Source organism: Uloborus diversus, chromosome 8, assembly GCF_026930045.1.
Source record: "Uloborus diversus isolate 005 chromosome 8, Udiv.v.3.1, whole genome shotgun sequence".
Taxonomy (NCBI): Eukaryota; Metazoa; Arthropoda; class Arachnida; order Araneae; family Uloboridae; genus Uloborus; species Uloborus diversus.
The window spans coordinates 30,199,368-30,224,824 of NC_072738.1; the positions used below are offsets into that span (position 1 = coordinate 30,199,368).

Genomic DNA, 25,457 nt, shown 5'->3' on the forward strand with positions numbered 1-25,457 from the left:
TAACAAACATGATTTTTTTTTTATTTGTTTCCAGAGATCACTAATTATCGAAAATACATGTAATCAGTATATTTAGCTACCCAAAGAGCAACCTCCTGGTATCCTAGATCACGAGAGGGTCCAGGATAGAGCTCTCTAAAGGAGAATCTACGCGTAAAAACTAAAAGTTCGGATGCAGTATAAAGTAATGAGAAATGTTCTGTTAGCGTTTCCCTTTGAGGGTGCCAGATGGAAGGTCATTAGAGGTAACTGTAACTGTGACCTTCCATAAACTCTCTTTATTTGGAAGACTGGAGACTTAGAAAATATGTACCTTAATATGCTCATTATATATGGATATATACGCATGTCCTAGTGGTATCGTTCGGTAAAATTAGAAATTCCAATCGGTAAAGTTCGATCTCTCCCCCCCCCCCAAGAGAATGCAAATTTGTGGCGTCTTATTGAGAAGCATACTCCAGAAATTTCCTTTTGTTTTATTATAGCTGAATATTTCGGTTGTCCGAGTGCATGTCGTTGGCTTGAAAGAATTGCTTGTTAACTCCCAGTTCCTTCATGTAAAATGCAAATCTAATCAACGTTTTTTACCTGTAGATCCTTTTAAGATTCATAGACAAATGAGATAGTTTAAGACGTGGTATCTTGTCGTCTGTTTTGAAGAAACGAAACTTCCTGACAACTGATGAAATTAATGGTCATTTATGGATATTTCAGTAAAAGACAACAATGAGAGATCTAACATCTTTGTTTTATTGAACGGGAAGAGTGTTTCGGTAATTGAAACTATTTGCACAAACCTGGCTTAACTTTATATTACAAAAGGTTTGCTGGCCAATATAGTATTATATGGCATAGCGATGGACTGGAAACAGGCGGATTTTTTTTTTTCTTTACTTTCTTTTTTTTTTTTTTTTTTTTTGAGCAGCATAATTCCCAAGGGAACAGTTTCTGGTTTTACGAGCATTGCATTGTGAAATTGTTTATATTTCTTGCAGAAGAAAAATCAAAAGTTCTGGTGGTTGAATGGTGCTTCTATGACTACTTCTATGTGGGCTGTTGATGAACCCGCCACAGCACAGCTAAATTCTGAAGAGCTTAATTGCTTTGAAAGTACATTTAGTGGACACTGGAAAACAGGCAACTGTTCTGAAACACTACCTTACATTTGTCAGATATCAACCGGTGAATATATTTTTCTCTTTTACATATTTGTTAGTTTTGTGTAAATTAATCTATGCCAGCAGATCCTAAAAATTTAAAATCAATCATCATCTGCCAGCGTCTTATTCACTGAAGTTCACGCACCGCAAGCTCATTGCATTGTTCTAACATTAGAGCAGAAATTAAAATGGAGGGAGGCAGTCCAATTATTGGCTTAGCAAAAGCTGACCCAAGGATCCCAAGTCATGTTACTTAACAACGACGAATGGTTGACACGATTTGCATGAAACAAGCGAAAGAAGCCTGATTTCTTCCAATGCTTTGTTTTAAAATCTGTCACTTGACTTGGGGTTTGGTTTCATGAATGAAAGTCCTAACTCCCTCTATTTTATCTCTTCTCAATGGTTCTAACTGTGGCATTTTCATCGTCTCTACAATCATCGATATTTTTCGTTTAAATCGCATATTAATTTAAGTATTGAATGTAGCAGTGCTATATTTTTTATTGACTCATTTAGGACCTGTGTGGTTCAGATTAAAAGCAATTTAAAGTTTAAAATAATAAGAATTACATTATATACGCTTGAAAGAAGCATGGGAAACTTGGCATAACAATTATCGCACGAATGTTCCTCAAAATCTGTTTTTATAGTGCCTGCTACAAATGACCAGAATATATTATATATATTACAATACCGAGATGATCCCAAGGTCGGAACGAACTTTAAAAATAAATAATTCGAAAAGAAAGAAAAAAAAAAGATGCGGTTTGCATTAAACGGATGGAAAAGATGCCTGGTTTTGCCAGGCAACAAATCAAAATATTTCTCTTGGCGACCAACAGATGACGCTGTCAGATTTCGGATGTAGGATTATGAAAAGCCATAAAGAATAAATGTTATAAAAAAGAGCAATTGCAGCAGGTAATGGTAGTTGAATTATCGCATATTTGTTTTTGCATCGAAATGCTGTCTATAACTAAGAAAGCATTCTTAGTTAATCGGACTACATTTTTAAATCATCTTTTGGAGAAATGGTAACTTATAGCGCCATCTGTTGGTGGCTAATAGAACTTTTCTTTAATGTTATCCCGGCTTCTCTTCTATCCGTTTACTGCAAACCGAATCTTTTTATCTTTATTCCTTTTAAAATTAATTACCCTGACTTTTGGATCGCCCGGTATAATATTTGACATTTGTGCCAACAAAGGGACCATATAAACTATGAATGATGAGGCCAATATTTAGCAACATATATATTAAATTACGAAACCGCACTGAACAATCTCAATTGTAAAAATAAATAGAAAACATGCAAGAAAACTACAAGGGTTGTTCTTTCCCAAAAGTCCACTTAACATTGTACTTCTTCCCTAAAAGCTGTCAGTGTCATCTCTAAGGGGTCCGCTTAAATTCTCTTTTCGGCGTCTGATTCACCGGCGAAACACCGTTCGTTCATCTCTTTCATTGGACTCACAAACTAGTTGTAGGTGATCCAAGTAAAAATCATTATCGCTCAAGTTGGCGCGTTTGTGCCACAGGAATGTGGGGAAATGCTAGGAAGGAAAAGCCAGGTCCAGTTACCTATTTAATTATGTTCCAAGTGGTTCTTTTAAAATTACGACACGTTAAAAATTTAACCAATTAGTTGACTGATGATACCTCAGAGTGCATTTAATTGATAGTCTAGACATATTGTATTTTTCAGCATTTCAATTGTCTTAAAAGTTTTGGACTTCTTTCCTGTTTTCAGTTAAACCCTCTATTGTTAAAAGGTACGCCGGAAACTGCCCCAACACATCAAATTTATGGTTATCAACAGATAGCAGCTATTGTTACATTGCAGATCCTGAAGACAAGACAGATGCTTACACTGCCCTCAGCAGATGTCTAATGTTTGGTAAATAATATATATATATATTTTTTAAATACGTTTTGTACACCTGTTATTTCACGAACAGTTGTTTCTGTTTTAATTAAAAGCACTTATAAAATATTTAATTATTTCCATAAAATAAGTCGAAAAGCGAAAAGTTGTTTTCTATCCGAAACAATTTTGCTAGGTATTCTAAATCTGTAGAGATCCTTTTCTTCCTTAAAAAATAAGTAGTGGTCCTTTTAATAAACTGATCTTAATGAAATATTGAAAAGAAATAAATAAAATATTGTGAAATAAAAAAACCAATTTTTGCTGGAAAAACAGGAAGAAATAAAAGTCAGCCTGATTTTTATTTAAATTTTAAAATTGTTGGAAATGTAAGCGGTTCATGCATAGTACAATCCCCCTATATTTTTCCAGGTAGTAATTTGATTAGTCTCCACAATTTAGAAGAGGTTCCTTTACTGAAGAAGAGTCTACCCGCAGAGATAAAGTCCTTTTACATTGGGCTAATGAAGACATCAGAAGGTAATTATTACTTTTTTTCTTCAAGATAAATCTGATGGGATTTTTTTTTTTTAAGGCTAGTAATATCTTGTTTCTAAAGAAAGTGTATTCTCCATAAGGTCACATCATAGTTGAAACTTTAGTGTGATAATAAACGCAGTCTAACTGGCTTATAACGAGCTCTGATTTAACGGGAACCCGGATTTAACAAGGAAATAAGAATTACTTGGTTGGTACAATGTTAAATCTACAAGAGCATAACTCGCTTGCTTTTGCCGAGCAAATTTTGTGATTCATAAAATTTCTATAAACTTCCAGTTCACTTTATCTTTTCTTACAAAAAATTCTTAAACTTTTCATAGTTAGGGATGAGTTAGAAATCTTAAGAACTGGTGATTATACACTTTTCTTAAATTTTCGGAGTAGAGAAAGCATTCGAAAAATATTTGTCCAGTAATTGATGCCATCGTTATCACTTCTGAGATACTTCGAAGGTTATTGTAGCTATAGGTAGCCATGGACTAGCTATAATTCAAACTAAAGCAAATGAAAACGATTATAAAAGCAACGATAATGATAAATCTGAAGAATTTCAAGCTGAAACCTCGCTCAATATAGTCAATAGCTTTTGATGTGCCGAAAAGCTTCAAGCTGTTTTGGAAGTCAAGGGTGCAAATGACAATGGTTTTCAAGATATAAGCATTTATTGAAAACCAGTAAAGCAAGAAAGAGACAATAAGACCAGTTCAAAGCACCATTAACTAACGTCTTTGGTACTGCACAGAAAAAAAAATCACACAAATCAAATGCGTTTGAATTCCTATGATTTTTTTCGCAAACCCAATTTTTACGAGCACTCGGTTATAGCGGGCAAATATCGCCGACCCTTTGCGCTCGTTACGAGCAAGTTCGACTGAATTCACATTTTTGTACATCGAAAGTAAACTTAGCATGAAAATAACATTAACGTGTCTAAGAAAGAAAGGAAAAAAAAATACAGAGCTATATGCAGTTGAAGCTGAAACAAGAACTGCATCACGCTGAATTCCTGATTAGTCGTGCGCAGATAATTCGGTATACGAATTTACGGTGAAGCTTAGAATTACTCGATTATCCGCTTTTTATAAATCTTTCGTGCACAAAAGAACCTTTTCAAAAGCGGAAGCATTGTCCAAGCATTACCAAGATACAAATATGAAAGCTTACAATTGTTGTGAGAAATTGATTGGTACAGGAACAGAATAGTAATTTTGTTTATGTGTATTTTTCATTCATATATCTCCATTCCACGTCGTATTCCTAGAAAAAATTATACGTATAAAATTTCGTTGCAATTAACAGCAACTTTCATTTGTGCTTAAATATTCAGAGGAACCTCTCAGTTTGTGCCTCGATCGCACTTTTTTTTTCTTCTTATCTTTGCAAAACTTTTAAAATTCATGCTTTCAAAAAATTATTAAAACGGGGTGGAGGGGGGGGGAACAACTACATTTCTAGGAGTAAACAGGCTTTCTCATACCTTTTGCGAAACTAGACTTATGCATGATCTCGAAACGTTACAATACTTATTACAAGCAACAACTTGTATTATTGCTACAAGCAAAGCATTCTTACTAGTTGTTACAGGTACAGGCTAGTAGTTGCTACAGGTTGTTACAGGGAATTAATGATGTATTCAAATCAATTGTGGTCTCAACAACCCTAAACTGTTAAAACTATTGATATTAGTTTCAAATGAGATAATATCACAATCAACACACCACGGCCTTCTGGGTGAAAACAAGTTTTGGTGATGGAAATTTAAAAAGTCGCCAAATAAAATACGGTTGCCAACATGAGTGCTTACCGTGAGAGTTTTTCAGCAGTAAGGGACGTCATTGTGCATTCAACAAGTCAATGTCGTCTGGCTGATGAGCGAAGCATGCCAAAGAGTTAATTCAATTGTGAGTTAATTGCAGTCGAATCTCGATAACTCGAAGCTATAACTAGAACCTTCCCAGGCACGTAGCTAGAACTTTGCTAAAGGGGGGGGGGGGGGGGGGGCAAGGTTGCACGAACTTCAAAAGAGGAGGCATGCTAAAGCAGAATAAGTAGCTGATAATTACACCAGATAAGATAAATCCAATTGAAACTGATTATTAAAATATGATAATTAACTAAAATTAATTAAATAATTGAAATTAATAGAGTCATTAGTTAAAATTAGTTGACAAAAATTTTATGTTAAGTGGTAAATTAATTATTGTTAGTTTGTAAATTAACATTAAACTGAAAGTTATCACATACAAAGTTTCCAAATATGGGTGAACCTCTGTCCTCCTGAAAATGAGTGATATATTTTCGATTAATAAAAAGGGCACAATAAAAGAAAAACGGAAAACGAAAACTGTTCTAGAAATTACTTGGAAAATGCATGCGATAATTTAATAAAATATTAAAGCTTTGTGAAATATTTCAACAAAATATGTACACTTGTAATTATGCCATTTTATTTGAAAACTAGAAAGTCATCCGTCAAGGCATGACGGGTGAAAATTGCTTCACCTCTTCTTTATTTGAACGAAGCAATTGCCTGTTTGGTGATATTTTGATAGTTGAAATTTTAACTCTAACACCAGTGGATTAACCCTAAACTCCAGTAGATAGCGTTTCATTGTTCTCGTTTCTTCATTCCTCCGAGATGACACAGTCTTACCAGTAAAACTGTTAAGTTACCGGATTGAGTTCAGCCTTGTCACAATAAAGCCTTTCCCTGCATGTTAAACATTACCAAAACATATTATCAAATTACATATCATGCCATGGCGGGAATTCATTGTTGAAACGCGCGGGTTACTCGATCACCGGCATTATTTATATCAGGGTAAATAAATCTATATCTATGGAGTCGAATGTATAACTATATGAATGTTACATAACGTAACCCTGTACGATTTGAACAACATTTCAGGCAAAATCCCACAACTCTATCAACGAAACTAGTAACAAGATTTTATTTAAAAAGCTTGAATTAGTTTTTATTTATTTACATTCATAATATTCTTTTGATAATGCGAAATAGAATGATAATTCCAATCTTATCCGTTTTCTAAGTATCATTCCTAATCATCAATTAAAAGCTTGAACAAACTATTAACTCTTTGAGGGACGGAGTCTTCCTTTGATGCAACCATTTTTATTTATATATATATATTTTTTTTTCTTTCTTCAGCCAACTGACACAGTGATTTCAGTTAGCTGGAAAAAAAAAAGAGAAGCAAGAAATAAATGGGGTTTTCAAGTGAAGTCACTATTCCTCAAAGGGTGAAAGCTGTTCGAAAAAATTTTAAATATCGGAAAAGGCGTATCGCCGTTTTTTATCATTATTTTTTTCTTTCTAACGGGGCTGTGTTAGAGGCTTTAGCCTTTTGCGGAACAAGTGCGAACCAACGGTATGGCATCGAGTCATTCATATGCCACCATTAAGGCGCGGATGTGAATGTCACAGGAAAATTGATACCCAGTTTCCACCAGATGGAGACACCTGAGCTCTCTTCGATGCGAAACTGCAAAAGGAATTTAATTTTATCTAGAGCATTCGCAGTCAAACGACCTAAGGGATCTTTCTCATGCCGATTAATGGAATGTATACCTAATGAATTAAATTAAGCATCTGTGTAATTTTATTTTAACAGCATGTTGTTAATTTTAAGAACAATACATATCATATTTTACAACGCAGGTAATGATTTTTTTTCTTTAATATGATGTTAGCAAAACACTCTATTGCAAGAAATAGTAAATATCTTTAACTTGAAGAAAATAAGAGTTAAAAAAAAAACAATATAGAAACGAAAAACTCAAAAAAATTTGCCTCGTATTCACCTTTTTTGTTTCTTTGCTTGTAACGCAGTAAATAGCGGCAATTTTCGCCTAGTATATTATAGTTAAATGCACATGCCTGTTTTTTGTTATGTTTAATGCTACCTTCACAATTTACTAAAGATGGATGCATAGATGCTAATTAAATAACTCCTTAATACAAAGCCAGTGAATAACAATCAGAAAATGTATTCCAATGATGCAAATATAAATATGTTTTATGGAACAACCTCGAATAATAGATTTTTTCGTCAATTAAAAACTGACTGTTTTTCTTTTGGGATCATAGAATCACAATTCAGTAAGATTTAAAAGTAATCATTTCTAATAAATTGCTTATTACTTGCGTTAATATGACCGAACTTGTAATTTGAAAAACTGATCACAGTAAAATATTGAAGTAATTTTCAATTTTATTTTTCTATAAAATTTTGATACCGCAAAAAGTTTATTACATCAACTTCAAGTTTTATTTATTCATTTATTTTACCTTCAATCACGAATTCTTTTTGGGCATTTAATATGTTCCATGATCATGCTTAAATATTGGGGGGAAAACATCAGTAAAAAATCTACGTAATTTGTTACTCAGAAAGGAGAGAAATGTTGAAAATAATCTTAAAGTTCAAATAAAATTTTTATCAAAATATAAAATGAATCTGAAATGAACCATATGCTAAAAATATAGAGTTAAAATGAAAAAAAAATCAATAATTATTTTTTCTCATCCTCAAACACACGAAATGTTTAGAATTTCGGTTTTCGCTGCTGGCTTAGAATCTAAAATTAGTTTTTAAATGGAAAAACACATTAACACGTAAAATTGCTCGTGTTATTAAGAAAACTTTAAAAGGGAGCACTGCGACTTACCTAGTTTGGGTAAACTTAATTTTCTTTTGCATACAATTTTTTTCAAGATATGTTTACTATAAGTATGACGTAGATAAAACAACGTGTTAAAACAGAAAAGAATCGGAATTCAATTGGCTACGTCCTTGACCTTCCTTTATCTCAAAGTTTTCTCCGGGTTCCAAACTTTTAAGACTGTTGTGGAAACTTCCCATGACTCGAACTAGCAATAATTCGAACGTTTTGGCCTGTCTCTTATGACTTCGAGTTATTGAGAGTTGACTGTACTTTACGTAAGGTCTCTGGCGGCTCAAACTTTAGGAAATGCGATTACACGCTCAAGAAGTCTTGGATTAGGTTCTTGTCATTTTCACAATGGTTGAGAATGCACCATATATCCAAGTAGCATATTTTTTAAAACTACGAACTTCATTAAAATATTTCTTTTTCAGATAGCTTCAGGTGGACTGACTCGAGTCCTGTCGATTTTGTGAATTGGGCCCCAGGTCAACCGGAAAACAGTACTGAAGAGTGCGTGGAAGCTTTCGGAGACGATCTAAAATGGAAGGTTGTACCTTGTGCACATGCGAAGAACTTTGTATGCGCATCTAAAAAGGGTGAGTATAATCGCAATAGAACAGGAAGCTTTAATAGAGCATGAAAGACAGAAATTACATCCATCGGGGTTGTTGTAAGATTTTAAACAGGAAACACAAAGGAGCAATATTATTTTACGCTGAATAATAAATTAGTGTCATTAATCAAACAAAAATTCTCCTATTAATGAGAGAGAAGAGTGTTTATATGAACCAATCACAAAATATAAGATGCAGTGAAAGTTCTGATGAGGACGGGTAATGGTTATCAAAAATAAGGTAAAACTTTTATGAATATACAGTCGGACCCCGATTTAACGATCCTCTGTTTAACGAGCTTCTCGATTTAGCAACTGTTTCTTTTTCCCCGACTAAAATGAAAGCAAAAGCCCTTATTTACCAAACAATAAACCCCGGATAAACAAATTATTTTAACAGCCGATTTTTTTTTTCGTAAATTTGAGTTTAAAAATAATGGATTGTTTTCAAAATATTAAATCCATATTGTCTGAAGCAGGAAAAGACTTTTTTTGCAATCATAAATTTTTGACGGGCGAAGTACGAACAGTGATTCTGTTGCAGAAAGCGATAATGAAACTCCCATTAAAACTGTTACTTTTTCAAATGCTTTACATGGCCTGGAAACTAAAAAACATATCTCATGCAACAAGCTGCAAATGACACATTATTTTCTTCGCACCATAAAATCGAAAGAGAACTATTTCGAGTATCAAGGAAATTGTTAAACATCTATTACTCAGTAGTTTAAAATTTCACATTAACTAGTGTGTAATCAGTCATGGAATGCTGACTAAAAAGTGTACACTTCTAACTATGGATATTTTTGCGCCGTTCTTTATTGGGGGTTTTAGATAAGGTAAGTGCCGTAAAATGAATTCTCGCACCGATATTACGAATAACCCCGATTTAACGTATAAAATGTTCGGTCCCGTTGAATTGGTTAAATCGGGGTCCGACTGTACAATAACTGTCCAAAAACTGACAATAATATAGTTACTTTCCGGGTGTGTAAACAGTGGTCCACCCACACTGTTTTCAATGACGTTTCTCCTGACAAGTCTCCGGTTTCTTCAGAGTGGGAAGGTATCCAATGAAGAGGAATACCTAAAAAGAGTCTAATCTTAATTATCATTAGATAGGCTCCCATCTCAGCTTATCAGAAGTTCCAGTTGTCTGAAGTTATTGAACTACCTCATGAGAGTTGAAATCATGGTGCATTTAGAATTTTATGAACAACCTCTCTTTTGGATTCATTTGCACTTATAAGAAGTCTAAGAATCGTGAAGTGAAATGTTAGTCAGAAATATCCTGGACAGACCACGGTCACTATGTGTGGAAAGTAATATTGAAAAATTGAAGCAAAAGCTGTTGGCATCAAATCAAGCATTAAAGCATTTCTTACACAATTTTGCACAAGAAATATGTATCTATATATACGCGTCAGGAGACATTTTATTGCTCTATTTATCTGCTTATCAGTTTACTTTTGTGGTGGCAGTGCCGAGCATAGGTCTTGTTGAAGAGAAGCGGCATTCATATTTCTATGTCTCCTTGACGTTAGCCTTAATTGGACGGCGATGTGCAAAAATGGATAAGCAGACGCAGCAGTACTTTTGAGTAAATAGGGTTTAAAGTTGAACACCAATGCAAAGTTTCTTGGAAGTGTCATCAGTTTACCTGCTCTGTTCACTGTAAAGAAAAGTGCAACCTTACTCCGTAAATACGGTGGCAGCATTCTGCAGTTTGTCTAACCTTATTTCGGAAGCTTAGCTGCTTTCATACCAATGGACTAATTTAACTGATAAAACTGGTGTTACGCATGAGCGTTATACTAGTTTTATCAGTTATGTTAGTCCATTGCTATGAAAGCAGCTAAGCTTCCACCGCTTTTACGGAATAAGGAAACATATTTTTACAGTGTTGTCCACTCTCTTGGGGACGTGACAGTGTGATGCTGTTAACTTAGCACATACTGTTGTCTCCCAGCGGACACACGCTTAGCAAGAAGCCAGTTTTGGACAGTTTGAGTCGAAATTGGGGTGGCAGTAGCCGAGCATAGGTCTTGTTGAAGAGAAGCGAAATTCATATTTCTATGTCTCCTTTACGTTGGGTTTAATTTTACGGTGTTATGCAAAAATGGATCAGCCCACCCAGCAATACTTTTGAGTAAATTGGGTTTAAAGTTGAACATCAATGCAAAGTTTCTTGGAAGTGTCATCAGTTTACCTGCTCTGTTCACTGTTAAAAACAAAATGTGCAACCTTACTCCGTAAATACGGTGGCAGCATTCTGCACTTTGTGTAACCTTAATGTATTGGAAAAGTTTCAAAGGCGGACTACAAGGCTAATAAATGGACTTTCTCATTTAGACTACGATTCCAGGCTTAGAATGCTTAAAATGTACAGTCTTGAGCAAAAAAGAGACAGAGGGGACATGATTCAGTTGTTTAAATTTATTAAAATGAAAGATGTTACGGGGCTAAAGTTTAGCACTGAAAACAGGACAAGGGGTCATTGTTTTAAGCTATTTAAAACTCAGGCCAACATGGATATTAGGAAAAATTATTTTTTTAGCAGGGTAGTGGAACCTTGGAACAGCTTACCGGAAGAATTGGTAATGAGCAAGGGAGTAGATAGTTTTAAGACGTCCATTGCTCTTCACTGGGGATTGTAAATTGACTAGGACCAGCCTAGCTGGGCCCAGAGGATGTTGCTGGTCGTCACTTTTGTATTTGTATTTGTATTCCGGCGGCTAGCTTCCTCCATAGCAATTGTGTAGCTTTACTGATAAAACTGGTGTTACGCATGAACGTTACACCAGTTTTATCAGTTAAGTTAGTCCATTGCTATGAAGGCAGCTAAGCTGCCACCGCTTTTACGGAGTAAGGGAACACATTTTTTTTACAGTGTTGTCCACTTTCTTGGGGACGTGACAGTTGTATGCAGTTAACTTAGCACTTACTGTTGTCTCCCAGCATACACACCCATAGCATGGAGCCAGTTTTGGACAGTTTAAGTCGAAATTGGGGTGGCCGTAACTGAGCATAGGTCTTGTTGAAGAGAAGCGGCATTCATATTTCTATGTCTCCTAGACGTTAGTCGTAATTGGACGGTGTTATTCAAAAATGGATCAGCCCACCAAACAGTACTCTTGAGGAAATTGAGTTTAAAGTTGAACATCAATGCGAAGTTTCTTGGAAGTGGGTTGAAAGTGTATTAACTAGAAGACATAATAATACAGAATTTGTCCCAAATCTTTTTTGCATATTGCAGTCTAACTCACTTAAAGGGTTTGTGAAAAAATCATAATAATTCATCTTAGTTGTTTTTTCTTCTTTTTTTTAATTTATGCACAGCATCAAAGAAGTTTGTTAATTTGCTTTAAACTGTCTGAATGTATCTTTCTTTTGTCATTGCTATTGAGAAATACACAAAAACACACACATATATAATTATTAAATTTTTCTTTGCTCAAATTTAAAAAAAAAAAGAATGCTGTCAACTCGCTTGTTCTCAGGATTTGTGATTTATCAAACTTTCAGTAGACTTCGGAAAGTTAAAGAAAATTTTCAAAAAAAGAATAAGGTAAGCTGGAAATCTATAGAGAATTTACGAATCAAAAATATACTGAGCCGGGTTTTCTTGTTAAAAGTGATTTGTGCTCCCATAGACATTATATTGTAGTATCATCAAAGTATTTCTTATTTCCTCGCTAAATCTAAGTTCTCGTTAAATCAGGTATCGCTATCGTTACACGCGAGTTTGACTGTATAATCTGTCAGTTTATCTACCAACCTATATGAATAACTCTTTTTTTTTTTAATTTTAAGGGTTATCTCATTTTTGCATAACGTCGTTCAATTATCGAACTGCATTGGGCGTTTTTCTACATGTATGACTTTGTTCCGATCACCACACACCTGCACGCATTTCCAGTTTCCAAAGACCGCACACATCACACGGTGTGAAACTCCAGAGGCCTCTGGATCAATAATAACTCAAAATAAATAAAAACTGAACGGTCAGCGACAGAAATATACCTCTTGTTGCATTATGCTTGGGATAACAGTAAATTTTCAGAGATATTCTTTCAAAATTAGTAACAGTGTTTCTCAGCAGATGGCACTGCATATAATTAGAGAAGGCTGCTGGCGTGTCCGTCCGAAAATTTACTGTTTTCCGAAGCGCATTGCAAACAAACAGTGTATTTCTATAACTGCCCGTTTGGTTTTATTGATTTTTCACATATACCGCTCATTTTGGCGATCTAACAGGCTTATTTTTCTTACATACATTTTAAAATATCTGCAGCGCCAAGCATAATGCAACAAACGGTATATTTCTATCGCTGCCTGTTTCGTTTTTATTGAGTTTTCAAATGTATCAGTCATTTTTGGAACACCCTGCACACATATATATATACATACATATTTATTTATTTATTCCTTCTTTCTTCTACAGATCATGAGATCAATTCACCCGAAAGCAGTGGATTACAAAGTGGTATGATATTTATTTAATGTTATCATTGTATTTTTTCTTGTTAATTTTAAGCTATTATTGTTAACTTTAAATTCGACAGCTGTTCATGTCTTTTAAGGTTGTTGAAACCTGCAGCTGTATTTAAAACAGTTAAAAAGGAATGGAATTTATAAAACTAAACACTCCAAAAAGAAAAAAAAAAGGAGAAGGATTTATGATTTTCGTATTTGAAAAGCATGCTTGTATGTTTACAGAAAAGCATCCAGTTTACACAAAACAAAAATTAAATATTTCTCTTCTTAATCATTCAACCTCTAAAGTAATAGGAACAGAGAACCAATCGAGTACTTATTGGATAGCCCTTGTAGCTAATTATAGGGGAGGATGACCCAAAGCGGGTAGGTCGTCCAAAGCGGTTAGGCATCCATTGCCGCCGCTTGGTGTGCAAGAGGCGATACATGCGTATGTCGTGTTTACCCGAAAGCGGCAACGGCATGATGGCATTTGCTGCCGAAATCCTTTTCAGTGCCCAAATATCTTTACAAAAGGCAACTTTTCCGCACTACTACTTAGTGTCTTCAAATTTTAATTTCCATCAACATTCATGTGAAAATGTAGTTTTCCTGACTAGCTTACTTCTAGCTTGAAGTTACATTTAACTAAGAAAATACTATCCACCGCAATTGATTTTCTCCTATCCTTACATTTAGTTAACATGTAGTGACGGTTCGCTGAAAAAGAAAAAAAAATTTTTAGTCAGCCGTCACTACATGTTAACCAAATGTTCTGATGTAAGAATAGAAGAAAATTAATTGCGGGGGATAGTGTTTTCTTAGTTAAATGTAACTTAAAGCTAGTAAAGCTAGAAGTAAGCTAGTCAGGAAAGCTACATTTTCACATGAATGTTGACGGAAAAAAACCCCTAATATATTTTTTTTTTCTTTTCGGAAGAAACAGGACCTTTTTTTCACGATTCTCTTATAATTTTCTGTGGAATATTTAAAACTGGCTTCGAAAAAATATCTTTTTCTTTTTTTTTTCAGAATCTCCTGCCTCAGTGTCTACGGCAGCATTGTGTGGAATTATATTTTTCTTGACGTTAGCGGTACTAGTGGTTGCAGCAGCTGTCTTTTACTACAAACCACTGGGCAAGAGTAGGTTCCGTATTTTCCAGAAACAGTCCCAAAGTATGAGCTTCGAAAATGCGCTCTATAGTGTGAATACAGCTAACTTGGAATTTCAAAAGGAAGACTCCGGACTGTAGGAGTGAAACAGACTATTTATGAAATTGAATTTGTACAGTTGGATTTAATAAAAGCAGTTTTATTGCAAACATTGCACTTTTATCACATTAATTTGCAGGTAACTTTAAAACGTGCGGGTTGCTTTGAAACCAATTTAATTTGTTTTAAGTATAATTTGTCTTCAAAATAAACTGTAGAAAGACATAACTATACTGCCGTGCTAAGCACAGATGTGGTATCTGCACATTTTATCAAAATTGAGTTATTGTCACCAGGTGGTCGTTAGTCATTTAATTTACCTAAATCTCAAGTTTTTTGGCGATTTGTGAACACGAAATATTAAAAAAAGCTTTAAGAAAAAAGTCGTAACTGCACAGTTTGCGGAGTTTGCTAAGGCGATTTGAACGTAAGTGACAAATACTAAGCCTTTAAAGTGATATCTGCGCAGTTACCACTTTTTTCCTTAGTATTTTTTGTAGATACGACTTTTATACCTTAGTAAAGGAGCATATTTAATAATGTAGCAGTTTATTGTAACACAGAATATTAAAATTAGTTTACCGTTGAATAGTTGATACAGGTTGATAATAAAAACTAATACAACTTTGCATAATTGCTAAAGTAAATATTCAGCTTTTTCTATTTAAATGTTTATTTAAAATGCAAATTCTAAAAATGAAATGCATGTAAAATATTCATATCTAATTCTTTTATGCAAAAAAAAAAAAAAAAAAACGCATTTCATTCTACGGTCAGTAATATTTTTATTTAAGTATCGTCTGCTGTCAAAATTATCTCTATGCTCGGTAGAAATGAATCTAGAAAATAAAACATTATAAAAAACACATTCTTTGAATATAAAAAACAGAAAATTGTTATGGAATACAGTTTTAACTGTCCGAAATTTTGAAAATGGTATCTTTCAGAAGGTAGATTCTGTTCGATTTCTATTAACAAAATAAAGCGAAACAACTAAATCTAAAGAAAGCAGATGTTTTCAGTATTATCAGATGTTTTCAGTATTATTTAATGATACTTTGAGCACGTTTTACTAAGCTATTTTTGTCGCATCTGTGCAGATACCCCTAAAAATGCCTAGTAATTGTCACTTACGGTGAAAATAGCTTAGTATATGAAAAGGTTTTGCAAAGAAAATTTGTCGTAACTACATTTATTAATTTTAAATTAATATTTTTACAAAAATACTCTTTTAGAGTTTTTAGATAAGTTATTTACGAAACAACTACTGCAAGTTGAGCATTTAGTTAAGTCATAAATCAAAGAAATGAGTTGTAAAACTTTAATCGTCAATTTCTCATTTTGAGCTCTACTGCAGATACCACATCTGTGCTTAGCACGGCAGTATACTGTAGGAGTAAAATTAAAACAACAGTGTTTTATGGCACAAAATTAGAATACTAAAGCCAAGTGTTTCGAGGCTACAAGGAACCACTTTTTCAGAGCAAAGTGAGTTTTTAGATGTAAAAACATCCGGTACTGGATCTTTTATCGGATGTCTTTATCGGAGTGTCTGCAGTAATCTTCTAATTTTGTGCGATAAAACGTTGTTGATTTACTTTTACTTTTCCGCACAAAGGAACTTATTCATTTCTTATTTATTTCTTACTAGCAGTACCCGCACGGCTTTGCCCGTAGTAAAAATTAAAAGGTCATTTGGTTTGCATGTATATTTACAAATAATGGATAATGAATCTCGCCAACTTGCTATGCTAATTTGCTCGCCCTTGTTATGGTAATTTACTCGTCAACGTTATGGTAATTTGCTCGTTAACGTTATCATAATTTCTTTGGTAAAGTAGTCTTAAAATTGGAATAGAAAAAGAACAAAATAGAATTTTCGAAAAATCGCTTCGAGGCGCTCACGTCGTATGATACGAACTAATGTTGTGCCAAATTTGATGAAAATCGATCGAACGGTCTAGGCGCTATGCGCGTAACAGACATCCAGACCGACATTGACACAGACTTTCAGCTTTAATATATACGAGTAGGAATGTTTAAAACAGGGTTTCTCAAAGTGGTCCATACCGACCCCTATGGGGTCTATGAAGTTTTCAAAGGGGTCGATGAGAAGTAGAGATGAGACGGGCTCAGCCCGGGCCCGAAGCAGGCTCGGGCTCTAGAACCGAAAATAGGATTCCGGCTCGGGCGGGCTCGGACTCAAGCAAAGATATTCAATCGTCAATCTCCAAACAAATTCAAAGCAAATAAACATTTTCCTAATGTGAGAAAATGAAAGGAAAATTAAAATCAGTTCAATCAACGTGAAAATTTAACCAAAAAATTAAAGAAATTAACTCTTATTTATAGTTTTTTTTTTTTTTTGCGATTGCTATTGCAATATATCATACAGTAATGCATTTGAATAGGAGAATTTTGAGAAAATTTAGAAACTTTCGTTAATGAAGAACATTTGACATAATATTTTTTATTAACAGAGAGATCGTGTCAGACTGTAGAAGGCTCGGTTTTTGATTTAAGAAAGTTTCCTTCGGGCTCGGGGCGGGCTCGGATTTTCGTCCGAGACAATATCACCCGCGCTCGGACGGGCTCGGTTACAAATTTTCGGGCTCGGGTGGGACCGGTCTCTCAAAAATGAGCCCGAACTCATCTCTAATGAGGAGTAGGTGAATCTTCATAAAACTTCAAAGAGTGAGAGTTCTAAAGGTGAACTGATCAAAATATTAACAAATTTTAGATTAATGAACGTTTTACAACCTAAACATTTTCAAAATGGCGGTGTCAAGGTTCTTTCACATTTTCTACCGTCTCATGCCTAAGACACCTACAGTGGCTCCCAAAAGTGTTCGTTTACCTACGACTTTCAATGAAATTGGCCATTATCCAAGAATTAATATTTCGGAATAGGTATTTTATTATACGATCTATGATCTATTTTTCACAAAACAACATGGAAATTTTTAATAAAACATTAAAACGTAATTTTTAAAACATCAAAAACCAAAAATTGCCGGAAATTTTATCTCACAAAAGTCTTTGTACACTTTGAAAAAATGTAAAAAAATTAGTAAATAATCTAACTTTTTACAAAGTCATTACTTAGTAGAATATCATGCAGTATCAACAACAGCTTTTAAACGTCTGAGAATAGATTTCATTGTTTTTTTTTTCTTTTTTTGTGCAATTTCTGAGTAAGTGTTCAGCCGCTCTTCCAGTCTTACTGTTTTTAGTTCTATTTTCGTTTCAATGGAGTATTTTCGTAATATAGCCACCAGATAACTCCAAATATGTTCCATTAAGTTTAAATCTGGCGATTGAGGAGATATTTCTAAGCTTAAGGACAATTTTTGAGGCGCCAAACGCAAACGTGTACTTCTTATCGTAATTTTGATAAAAAAACAAAGTTGTTTCCGATTACCAAATTTTGGGCTAATAGTTTAAAATTATTTTTTTAAATATTTAAAAGAACAGTATGATTTATTATTGCATCAAAAAATTCCAAATTTCCAAGTCCTGATGCTGTTATGCACCTTCACACAAGAACACCTTCACCGTCCTGATTAACTGATTCAACTAAGTTCTTAAGATTAAATTCCACATTTTTTCTTCTCTTGATAATTATACAACAATTTAACTCAAAATATTAAATTTATTTTCATCTATAAGTAGGACGTTGTTCCAAAACGTTTTGAGCTCATTTATCATTGATTTTACGACAGAAAGCGTAAGCTTACTGTTTTTCGCAGGAACAAGAAAATTTGTGCGGAAGAGATTCTCTTTAATCCAGCTAATCAGATAACTTGGCGAACAATTTTACGTTAAAACTAAACGTAAAATGATTCATTCAATTCTGCAAAATCTTTTTCAGCACTCAAATGTGTATTTTTCATAATTTTTTAACTGTAAACCTCTGATCACGCTTTGTTAACTTTGCCAGTTGACCTTTTCTTACCTTGTTTTCGATCCGATTCTTGTCTTTAAAGCATTTTATCAAGCACTTCACTATGGAATGGCATAAATTAACTAATTTAAAGACATTTCAAACCAATTTATGGCGACTGTGAGGGGAAAAAATCAAACTTCGAATCATGTTTGTTGTTTTCTACGCGTACCTGCCATTTTAAAATAATAAGCGGAATATTAGGGAATAAATAAACAAAAAATCAAAGGCAAATGGCAGTGTCATTACAATGCCAAAACAATAAAAAAACCACATATGATAATTTTGATCATGAATTTATTCGAAAATATTTCAGTGAACGATGACTTTTGTGGCGTATTTTTTCTCTGTCTCTTCGTTTTTCGACAAATTTCAAAAATAAAATCTGGCAATATTTTGAAAAAAAAAAAAAATCTGCTGGGTTTTATTCAGAATGGCATAGGAATGATGTGAAAAAAAAGGACTTCATATTCGAATTAAGTTTTGCGGTATTTTTGTTTTACTACAAAATTTCAAGGTGTACGAACACTTTTGGAAGATACTGTATGCATCTACTAATGATCAGAACTGTTGTTATTAAGGCGACCCGGATTCTATTCCCAACAAGAGAAAAACTTATCACTTATCTTGCATTCGTATGACAATTACTATAGCTTCAAGTTAACGGTTGTTGGAGAAAAATCAGTTGCCAACGATCCTTTTATTAGTAATTTGTACCTTTAGGAGAAATAAGGTTAGAACTTGACCAAAGTCTGAAATGAGAGATATAATGGTGGGGACGATCTACATTTAGTATAGTAGGGATGGTTTACCTTTAAATCTAAGAAATCTATTAACTAAGAAAAAAATTCGTAAGGGATTTAGTGGGTCTTAGATAGGGGGTCGGTGGCTTAGGTAAAATTATTTTAGTGGTTCTATGCATGGAAAAGTTCGGGGAAACCCTGGTTTAAAAGAAAAAAATCGGGTTTAAGTTACCCTGAATAGTTGTAAATAATTACAAGTTACCCTGACTAAAAATCAGACATATGCTTCTCACTAGTTCTAGCTTCGCACGAAGTGCAACATTCAAGAAACCTTTGTAGGATATATCGGCGCACGCGCAGTATGCTGTTAAAAGGGGAAAAGTGCATGCTTCTCTCAGTAGAAATCTCCAATTTCCATGGTAAACATTTCCACTTACAATAGAAATTCCCAACTTCCAAGGTCAACATTCCTTTTTATATGGGATAGTTGTGGTTTCTGATAGATATTCAAGGAATTTTTATTTGCAAGGTCTTGTCAAAATTACTTGGTCAATGAATTGCACATTTACGCATAATAATAAGTGTTTCCCCATCTGCATGGCGTAGTCGCAACTCAAGTTGAATCACTTTTAGTTTGCCTAGGGAGAGAAGCCACACTGTAATTAATCCGAAAGTTAATATGTTTTGCGTGCTACTAACTTCAAGGTAAAGTTTCATTTTCAGTTTGTTAATACCTGTATCAGCCATCGTTATTTTACTGGAAATGATAAAAACTTTGATATCTAAACATTACAGTCCAACCTGTTTCCGTGCGAGATTTTTTTTTTTTCTTTTTCTTTTCTTGTGGTATATGCATATTTCAATCAAATTGGGGAAAAAATTGACAAAGCATTCTTTTCTTATAAAACGAGTGCGAGATAGTATCTACAAGTAATGGGAGTGATTTTGAACCAGTTAACTACAAAAAGTTCGCGCGTTGTGAAAGTAAGAAGGATAATGGTTAAAAGTTTTGAAACGTTTTGCATGCTTACTACCAGAACATCTGTAAATATATTTTTTAAATGCTCGCATGAAAACTGCGGTGCCACGGTTTGCACTTATTTGTCCGGAACGAAATGTAATCAGGGTTGGCCGAATTGGACCCAATGGTTTTTTTTTTTTTTTTTTTTTGAAGAAACCCATTTAAAAAACCCATTATTTAGCCCACTTTTGGGTTTTTTTAATTTTCTGAGAAGTTTTTAAAAAAATTAATTAATTTAAATACTTTTACAATTTAAACTTCTTTTTTATTTGTTCTTCACCACAGACAATAAACATAAAAAATGAATTTTGAACTTTAATAGTATTTCTTAACTCTTAACGGCATTAAAAAAATACTTCAAAGATTTTAAATAAATGTATTTAACTTTTTTCTTTAACCGGTCAATAAATGACTCAAATTATCTAGACCAAGTCCTGTCACGTCTGATTTTCTCAATATTTGTAGATCGTACAGAGGAAACTAATCTAGTTAAAAGGTTTTCATGTGAATTATTTTCTGCTAACCAACACGTCACAAATCTCGAATAAACACGAGGTACATTTTTTAGAAATAAACAGATTTTTCAAACGGTCGACAGAAAACAGAACAGGTACAATATTTTCATTATCTTACGAAAAAGTTTAATATTTCTTACTCTGTCACAGAAATAGAAAAACAGGCAACATAAAAGGAAATGTCTTGATTAAGCTGAAATTCAGTAAAAAGAGATTTAAACTACTTGAGGTTCTACAGTAGTTTTGCATAACGAAATGAAATACAATAAAATAAAATGCAAAAAAAAAAAAAAAAAAAAAAACCGTAGTAGTTAAAAACGAACAATAGATTTTATCACTCGAGAAGTAACTTTGCCTTAACTGTTGGTAATAATGAAAATTAAAAAATCTGAAACTTCACCATTCTTAGGTTTTTTCGTCTTTTATACTTTTCTTCAGAAAACGCTGAATTTTAACTAGCTTTTTTTACCCGAAGACAAGTTTTACACTTTGTCCATATACTTACGCTACAATATGCTACAAGTATCCCACGTTTTCCCTAAAAAAAGACAAAAAACCCACATTTCTTTTAAAAAACCCAACTTTAGTTGGGGTTTTTGTGGTTTTATTTAAAAAACCCAAAAACCCTGGGCTTTTTTTTTTTTTAAAAACCCGGGTTTTTGCCAACCCTGAATGTAATACCTGCCAAAAGTGACCAATATCCATGGACATTTCGTCTGTATAATCTTTTTAGAGTCAAATTATATACACCCAAACCTGTTTTTATGCGGTGGATAGGGACCGCATAAAAAAATCGCACAAAAAAAATTTGTTCCAAACTTTACGAGTAGTTATAAAAAGTTGTTTTCGCAACACAGTGAAAAAATATTTTTTTATGCGGAAAATAGGGACCGCATAAAAAAATCGCAAAAAAAAAATAAATAAATAAATAAATAAAAATCGAAACTTTACGAGTAGCCGTAAAAAGTTGTTTTCGCAACACAATGAAAAAATATTTTTTTCATGCGGTGGATAGTAACCGCATAAAAAAAAATCTCACGTAGAAAATAACCCAAAAAATTATCTTTAAACAAAATCAAAATGAACCAAGTGATGATTATTTTGCTGACTCCCGAAAAATTTTCCGAAAACGGAAATTTTTGGGAGGTCACAGTGACTTCCCATCGCGATGCCCCCTGTCGTCACTTGAAGATACTACCTCGCACTCGTTTTATAAATAATTTCCGTTCGTTTTATTAATAATTTTCCTATATTGCACATAAATAATCGCATAAAAAAAAGAAAAAAAAAATCTCACTAAAAAAGACCGCACAAAACAGGTATGGGTGTAGTCTGTGAAAAGTGAGGCTTCAAAATTTCAATTTTGAGCAAAAACACTTAAATGTTCTCCAATTTTTTATGCTATAAAAAGGTCATATTTGTGCTTAAAATGTTTGAAACGTGGAGAAGTTTGATGCTGAAACTTCAAAAGGTCAGTTAAGTAACCTTGGAGAAAGAAAAAATGCCGCCTTTGGTGCTTGAAATGGGGCATAAATTCAGTACAATCAGCAGATTTTTTAGATTTTCAATACTTTCAATGTAAGAATTATGAATGTAATTGGATCACATTTCAGTGCAGCTAGATCCCCCCTATCCCCCATTATCTATACACTGGTATGCAAAAATTAAGGACAAAGTCGAAAAATTAGCATATTAGCTGAACGAAGAGGCAGAGCGGACAGAAAGACCAATCAGGAGATTAAGTAAGGTGATGTACGGTAGCACATGCGCATAAATGCAGGCAGACGTAATGGTGGAGTGTCTGAGTAGTATAAAGCATGTTGTCGGTGTAAGATCAGTATTTCTGGCAAAGAGATTGCACGCCGTATAGCAGGTAAAATCACACCGAGTTGCTGCCTCAGCGAGAAATGGCGAATAATCAATCTGTTAGACGACATCTGGATGCTTTTACCCGAGGTCGAATCATTGGGAAGTTGGAGGAAGGCCGCAGTGTGACAAGTGTGGCTGCAGAGTTCGGAATTGCTCACAGCATCATTTCACGGCTTTGGAGACAATTTCAAACTACAGGAACAGCTATCCGGGGGTTCAGTAGTGGTCGTCCACGAGGAACCACACCCGCAGATGACCGGTATATTGTCTTACAGGCCAGAAGAAACAGGCGGCAGACAGCGGGAGAAATCGCTAGACACACGACACAGGCGACTGGACGACCGATATCGCGTTTTACCGTGGCCAGAAGACTGCACGGTGGTGGTCTGTTTGCACGACGCCCTATACGGTGTGTACCTCTAACGCCTGCCCATCGGAGAAGGCGTTCTCTGTGGTGCCGAGAACACCGGAATTGGAGAGACAATGAATGGGGACGAGTACTCTTTACAGAGTACTCTGAGTAGCGATTCTCATCACATACTCATCTGGAGAGAGCGGGGAAGCCGCAATCATCCCTCGAACATCATTGAAAGGGACAGGTATGGAGGTCGCGGTGTTCTCGTTTGGGGAGGCATCATGCTTGGTAGTCGTACAGACCTTTACATCTTCGACGCAGGTTCAGTCAACGGGACCCGTTATTGTAACGATTCTTCTTCCATATGTGCGTCTTTTTAGAATCGTTATAGGTCCGCAGTTCCTTTTCATGGACGACAATGCACCATGTCATCGCACAGTAGCTGCCGAACAGCTCTTAGAGAGTGAGGATATTGAACGTATGGATTGGCCGGCACGATCTCCGGATCTCAATCCCATCGAGCATGCATGGTATTTTCTAGGCATACGCTTGGCAGCTCGTACCTTACCACCAGTAACGATTCGGGAGCTTCGGTTGGCGCTGTAAGACGAATGGGCAGCAATGCCTCAACAACTCATTGACACCCTCATTCTCAGCATGGGCAGACGCTGTGAAACCTGCCTAGCAGTCGGGGGAGATCATATCTCCTACTAAAGACCGGATGTTTCTTGCTGGACACCCATCATAGGGATGTTTCGGCCTTCATTCGCATTGCGCTCCATGCTACTTTTTCAATAAAGCTTCTTTTTATCCCTCTGATTTCTCTTTTAGTAAGTGTTGCTTACATTACACATGTCCTTACGTATTGGGGATCTTACGGTATTAAATGTGTTGATTTGGAAAGCTTTTGTACAAAGTTATATTGAAAAAACAGTCTCGTGCTTAATTTTTGCACACCAGTGTATTAAGGCATCACACTGCACTCTCACCCCTCCCCACAGTCTGGCCAGAAGAGACGAGGTAGGCATTTGTCAACTAGGTTGCCACGTTTGGCAATTTTTTTTTCAGATCGAAATGTAATACCTACTGAAAGGGACCAATACCAATGAACATCGCGTAAATAAATTATTTTTTGAATGAAATAATATCTTTTGTGAGAACTGTAGCCTCGAATTTTCAAAATTTTAAGCAAACACATTAAAATTCTCTCCAATTTTAAATACAGTAAAAACTAGCAGGAACGAAGATATTTCGTTTCAAAGTTCATGAATTTTGAACCAGAAGTTGAGCCAAAAAAAAAAAAAAAGAATTTCGCTCACTCCTTTTAATAACGTGATATCTCAAAAAACGAGATTTTCCAGGAGAGCGATTTTAAAAATAAAAAGTAAGATATCATGTAGTCACTGATTGAATTTTTTCTTACACATAAGGTCTTTTTCAAGAAAACATAGTACCTCTTCTCTGTTTCATGAAGAAAAAATGTAAGTTTTAAAAAGTTGCATTTTATTTTTGAAGTTTTTGCACTAAATTTCAGAGATACCGTTTGAAATATCTCAAAATATGTCATTATCGTTACTGATTGTTCTCCTTTTAATGCCGACAGTACCGACATAAATGCAAGTAAGTGCGTTTTTTATTTAAAAAAAAATATAAATGGAAAATGCTCTTTTTTGTATGCAATACTGTTTTCGGAATAAATAATATCATCTTTGACTAAACGACACCCATGCTTCATTCCTAATGGATCAAGCATAACCCAAGATGCGACAGTCTTGAAAAGAACTTTCCGAAAATACTTGAAAATGTAAATACAACATTTTTGCTCTCGAACATGGCAGTTCAAAAAAAGGCATAAGTCAAAATTGCTCATTTTTGAGATATGACGTTTTTGATAAGAGTGAGCGATTTGCAGACCTTTTGCATAGTCCTAAAAACAAATACAGGGAGGAGGGAATAATAGATTTTTCAAAAATTCACGAACTTTGAAATTAAATATAGTAAAATCCCTCTAATGCGGACACTAACGGGACAATTTTTTTTGTCCGCAATAGAGAAGTGTTCGCAGAACAGGGGTTTTATAATGTTATTTGCATTGGAACTGGGGAATTAAAAATTGTCCGCATAAGAGGGATGTCCGCCTTTGAGGGGTGTCCGTTAGGAGGGGTTTTACTGTTTCTTCATACATTCTACAGAGATATTTCTCTGATCAAAAATATGTATGAAAAATTGTGTTTTGTATAAAAAATCAGATGGGGGGTGGCTGGTATTTGTAGTGGGATGTTTACTATGCTGCCGTGGAAAGGTTAAGAGTAATATCCAGTGGCGAACACAAGGGGAGGGTCCAGGGGTTCCGGACACCTCCCAGAGCTCTTGAGCTTTTTTTATTGAGTATAATCCTGTTTATGTAGCACGTAAAGTATTTTCAAGCAACGG

The 25,457-nt window shown here is 34.6% G+C and overlaps 1 protein-coding gene across 1 annotated transcript in view; it reads left to right on the forward strand.

The window, feature by feature from the left end:
* The window catches only part of LOC129227526 (macrophage mannose receptor 1-like), a 147,018-nt gene extending 132,336 nt beyond the window's left edge, over positions 1 to 14,682 (forward strand). Inside the window, exons 19-24 of the mRNA XM_054862101.1 lie at positions 996 to 1,182; positions 2,914 to 3,060; positions 3,460 to 3,567; positions 8,709 to 8,873; positions 13,335 to 13,376; positions 14,399 to 14,682. Coding sequence (XP_054718076.1) covers positions 996 to 1,182; positions 2,914 to 3,060; positions 3,460 to 3,567; positions 8,709 to 8,873; positions 13,335 to 13,376; positions 14,399 to 14,619 — 870 coding nt within the window. The 3' untranslated portion in view covers positions 14,620 to 14,682. The remainder of the gene's footprint in view (positions 1 to 995; positions 1,183 to 2,913; positions 3,061 to 3,459; positions 3,568 to 8,708; positions 8,874 to 13,334; positions 13,377 to 14,398) is intronic.
* The last annotated feature ends 10,775 nt before the right edge of the window (positions 14,683 to 25,457 follow it).